At 52.1% G+C, this 4,548-nt stretch overlaps 1 protein-coding gene across 1 annotated transcript; it reads left to right on the top strand.

Annotated features, from left to right (window-relative positions):
* Positions 1 to 1,617: 1,617 nt before the first annotated feature.
* Positions 1,618 to 3,882, top strand: CSF2 (colony stimulating factor 2). The gene is made up of 4 exons (XM_006923162.2): positions 1,618 to 1,788; positions 1,902 to 1,943; positions 2,637 to 2,762; positions 3,570 to 3,882. Exons 1-4 carry the CDS (start codon positions 1,630 to 1,632, stop codon positions 3,675 to 3,677), a joined length of 435 nt encoding a protein of 144 aa, XP_006923224.1. The 5' UTR covers positions 1,618 to 1,629; the 3' UTR covers positions 3,678 to 3,882.
* Positions 3,883 to 4,548: the final 666 nt, after the last annotated feature.

The raw sequence follows: 4,548 nt of genomic DNA, 5'->3' as shown, positions 1-4,548 counted from the left end.
ATCCCCACAATACACCTGTAAGTACAGACACATCCAACCACACAGGCACACCGACACTCGGAAAGGATCCATACCCCTGCAGCCATGAAGCTCACAGCATGGGGTGGCAAACACAAACATGTGCTGTCTGAGGTGGTGGGGAGATGGATGAAAAAGGTGAAAGAGAATAAGAGGTATATAAACTCCCAGTTACAAAATAAATAAGTCCCAGGGATGTAATGTACAGCATAAGGAATATAGTTAATAGTATCCTAATACCTTTGTATGGTGTCAGATGATTACTAGACTTAGTGTGGTGATCATATCATATGGTATATAAGTGTCAAATCACTATGTTGTACACCTGAAAGTGACATAATATTATATGCCAACTATCTTTAATAAAAAAAAAATTTAAAAACAAACAAAAAAACCCAACCTCGTGCTGTCCTCTCCAAACTCCATTGTGAAAATCAAACACTTGTCAGACCCTCAAGAGCCTGTGGCTTTCCCAGAAGCAGTTCCTGTTCCACAGAGAGGCCTCTGGAGCTGAAAGTAGGCACGGGCAGGGGACATGTGGGAAATTAAGCCTGGAAGACCTTGTTAGAGAGGACATTGTCCCCTGTACCTGGTGTGGATCCAGCCACGACCCCGCAACAAGCCCCTGAAGCTCCTGGCACCTGCCAGGGACTGTAGGTAGGAGTGCAGTACCCACCTTGGGGAGGCAATCTGCCCTGCAGCGGGGGGTGAGGCTCAGAGGGAAGAGTCACTCAGCTAGGTGGTGCTGGAGCCAGGATTCACACTCAGAGTTCTGACCCACCCCAGCTGAGAGTCTCAACTCACCTCTGCAGTGTGGGGGGTTGAATATGGCTGCGTAAACTAGGATTGGCTGTCAGATGGGATCTCACAGTGAAGGAATACTCTGCAATCTTGCTGGCTGAACAGACACATGGTTGTCATTCCCTCTGCTCACAGGGGCTGTAAGGAAGAGGTCCCTGGTTGAGCAGAGCTTGCTGACTGCTCTGGGTTCTAGGCTGGCGCCACGGTGAGCTATAAAGGACTGTGCCATTTGGCTGGAATCTGCCTAGGCGGACAGTGAGGCAGGCCTGTGAGAGTCCTCCTCACACTCAGTTCTCTCACTGGCCAGAGGCGCCGGCTCTAGAAGGGAAGGCTGGGATTGGAATGGGCCCCAGGGTGGGCACAGCCAGCCTAAAGCCCTCTTGGGGTAACAGGCAGGATGGAGAGCCTGGGAGTAGGCGCTTGGTTGAGTGTCTCCCAGGCCCTGCCCTGGCCACTCCAGGCCAAGAAGTCCAAACTGTGCCCAGAGGCCCCTCAGAGGGATGTGGCAGCTTCAGCAGGCTATCAGACTGCCTAGGGAGGGCTGGAGAGCAGACTCAGGAGGCGGGTGGGTGGGCTGCTGATTCTTGGAAGGGCTCATTAATGAAAACCCCCTATGGTGACCACCTGGGGGAAAGGCTCACCTTTCCCATGTGTAGCTGATAAGGGCCAGGAGATTCCACAGTTCAGGTAGTTCCCCCACCCTCCTGGTGTTTTGTGGTCACCATTAATCATTTCCTCTAACTGTGTATATAAAAGCTCTTTTGCCAGTGAGCCCAGTGCTCAGAGAGAAAGGCTAAAGTCTTCAGGAGGATGTGGCTACAGAACCTGCTTCTCCTGGGCACTGTGGTCTGCAGCATCTCCGCACCCACCCGTCCACCCAGCCCTGTTACCCGGCCCTTTCAACATGTGGATGCCATCAAGGAGGCCCTGAGCATTCTGAACCACAGTAATGACACCGCTGATATGATGGTGAGTGAGAGAGGGAGTGCAGGTCATGCCTTGGCCACCTTGCTGGTCCACCTCGCGGGTCCGGACTAGCCCTGCCTGGCAGCTCGATAACACCACCTTTTCCTTTTCTATAGAATGAAACTGTAGAAGTCGTCTCTGAAATCTTTGACCCCCAGGTAAGATGCTTGTCTCTGCCTTGGGGATGGCTCCACTTTAGATGATCCTCATAGGGCTATGAACTCTCTCTCCATTCAGCTGGCTGCCAAGAGGAGGTATGCTCAGAAGGCCCCTGGCCTTTGCCCTTGTGGCAGTCACATGAGCTCCTTTATTATCTGAGTAGCCACAGACAGACATAGCATTCAAGGGGCCAAGGGTCACCAGGGGACAGGTGGGTAAGCAGTGATTAGTTTATGAGACAGGGGCTGTGGGCCTGGCACACTCACTATGCCCTGAGACCAAGCCCTGTGGAGACAGGGTGATGGCTACAGAGGGGCACAGAGGGGTTTTAGAAACAAGCCTTGCTTATTCACACAGCATGTCTGGGCAATGCCCTGCCCCTTCTCCCTGAATGGTTGGGGGATGGTAACCACCTTTCCTAGGGGCTGAGACCCTCTAGTGATGCCAGGCCAAGGGAATGTGGCTATGCTGACTAAGGGTAGCTTGAGTTGAGTGGTGAAGAGGAATCAGATTCATGCCTGCAGTGGACAGGGGGACAGGGCAGTATGTATGACTGGACCTGCCTGAGACTAGTTGGAAATCATTCTGTGCCCCTCCTGGGCCCTAATCTTGGAGAATGGGGATGAGAACAGGAAGAAGTGATGGAGAGGACACTTGGCCACTACTTACCACGGAATGGACTTTTTCCACAGGAGCCGACATGTGTGCAGACCCGCCTGAAGCTGTACACACAGGGCTTGCGGGGCAGCCTCACCAGGCTCAAGGGCCCCTTAACCATGATGGCCAGCTACTATGAGCAGCACTGTCCCCGTACCCTGGTGAGTGTCCATGCCTGGGCTCCAAGCAGAAAAGTCTCATCTAGGAATTGGTAGGGAGAGACCTTTGGGTGTGGCTGTTCAGGATCCCAAAGGGTTTCTGAGTCAACTGATCTGTAACGATTAGACCCTCCAGAGAGGGAGCAGCCCAGCTCATTTTCAACTCTAGGAGCTAAGGCATAGAACTCTGAAGCTGGCAGGGCTCCCTAGTGGGAGCTGCTCTGTTCTTGCCCTTGTTGTCATTAATGAGGTCAGAGGTGAGGCAAACCCAAGGAAACGCAGGGCTCGCCTAAGATAAAGAGGAAGTTCCTGGGCACAAGTGCCACCTCCTGGCAAGACTTTCCCTTGGCCCTTCAAGGGGCTCCTGGATTGCATGGAAGCAGGAAGGGAGGCATATCCGGAATGTAAAAAGGTCCCAAACACTCCTTTCCTGTGAAAAGTGAGTGAAGCTTGTGGCCATAACTCCTACCCTGTCCTTTCTGGGCTTTCAGAGCCAACCTTAGCAGCCAAGTTGCTCTGTGCTGGCCTGGGACCAAAGAGTCAGCGGCCTAACTGCCCAGCAGACCAGCCTCAGGCTGGCACTTTGTCAGGTCCCTGGCCCCAGCTGCCACTGGTAGAGCTGTGCACCCTTTGGATAACACATAGGTGGCAACATGTAACCTGACCCAGGTCAGCAGGTGGACCCCAGATGGCCTTCTGGCCTCTGAGTTCCAAGAGGCAGCACATAAGCAAGCTAGTGATGCCCCCACATTACCTACTTGTGTCTAGACTCAAGTTTTCTTTTTCTTTTTTCTTTTCTTTTGCTTTAAGGAAACTTCCTGTGCAACCCAGATTATCACCTTGAAGAATTTCAAGAAGAACCTGCATGACTTTCTACTTAACATCCCCTTTGACTGCTGGGAGCAAGTGCAGAAGTGAGGCAGACCAGTTCCAGAGCTAGCCCTGGGAGCTTACCTCACAGACCACTGCCCTCCCACCCACAAGGAGCCCAAGAAAACTCAGCGCTTGCCTAAGATCTTCACCTTAGAGGGACCACAGGGTGGACCTGTGCCACGGGGGCCACAGATTTGCTCTGAGCCATGCTGACCCATACGGGTGTGCTAGAAGGGAGGAAATTTTTACATCGGCAGGGACCAGTAATATTTATTTATATATTTATGTATTTAAATATTTATTTATTTATTTAAGTTCACACTTAATATTTATTACAGATATTTTATCATAATAATAAATTATTACAAATCTGTTCTTATTTGTGTAGTGTTGCAGTTGTTTTCATCATAAGCAAATGCTAGAGGTGCTCTCCTCCCCACAGGGCAGGGAGGGGAGGAAGCAGGGAGGTGGGGGAAGGGGCAGGGGCACTGTGAGAGGGGCAGTGCTATTGAGCAGAGGGGAGGGGAGAGCTGGCCTGGGCACAGCGTTTTGCATACCCGGATGTGCTTCCTGGAATGCTCAAGGCTCCCACCCCAGAGGGAGGTTTCCAAGTTCACTTAGAAATCCAAGGGACCCAGCCAGCCAGTGGGAAACCTGCTCCAGAGAAGGGGCATCATCCTTCCCAGGGAGGCCTGGGGTTTGCTCGAGCTTGGCTGGTCGCTGGTTGAGTAGGTACCCCCTAAGGTCAGACGAAGCACCAATGCCCCTCAGAGACTACACCCTGCCCCTCAAGCTCAGGGCTCCGACCACTCCTAAGATGAATCAGCAGATGGACTAGCCAGCTGTTCAGGGGGAAAAACCAAACCACAGGGGTCAGAACTCAGCATATTTACCAAACATTCCCCAAAATGGGTGA

The sequence above is a fragment of the Pteropus alecto genome, unplaced genomic scaffold, assembly GCF_000325575.1.
Source record: "Pteropus alecto unplaced genomic scaffold, ASM32557v1 scaffold78, whole genome shotgun sequence".
Taxonomy (NCBI): Eukaryota; Metazoa; Chordata; class Mammalia; order Chiroptera; family Pteropodidae; genus Pteropus; species Pteropus alecto.
Note: the sequence above shows the minus strand (reverse complement) of the source record. Positions and strands in the feature narration are given on the sequence as shown.

Excerpts from the sequence above, each read along its gene's own strand:
- CSF2 (XM_006923162.2), top strand. The coding sequence starts at position 1,630 with ATGTGGCTACAGAACCTGCTTCTCCTGGGCACTGTGGTCTGCAGCATC. Across the intron at positions 1,789-1,901 it reads ATGACACCGCTGATATGATG|AATGAAACTGTAGAAGTCGT; the intron begins GTGAGTGAGAGA and ends CCTTTTCTATAG. Across the intron at positions 2,763-3,569 it reads AGCACTGTCCCCGTACCCTG|GAAACTTCCTGTGCAACCCA; the intron begins GTGAGTGTCCAT and ends TTTTGCTTTAAG.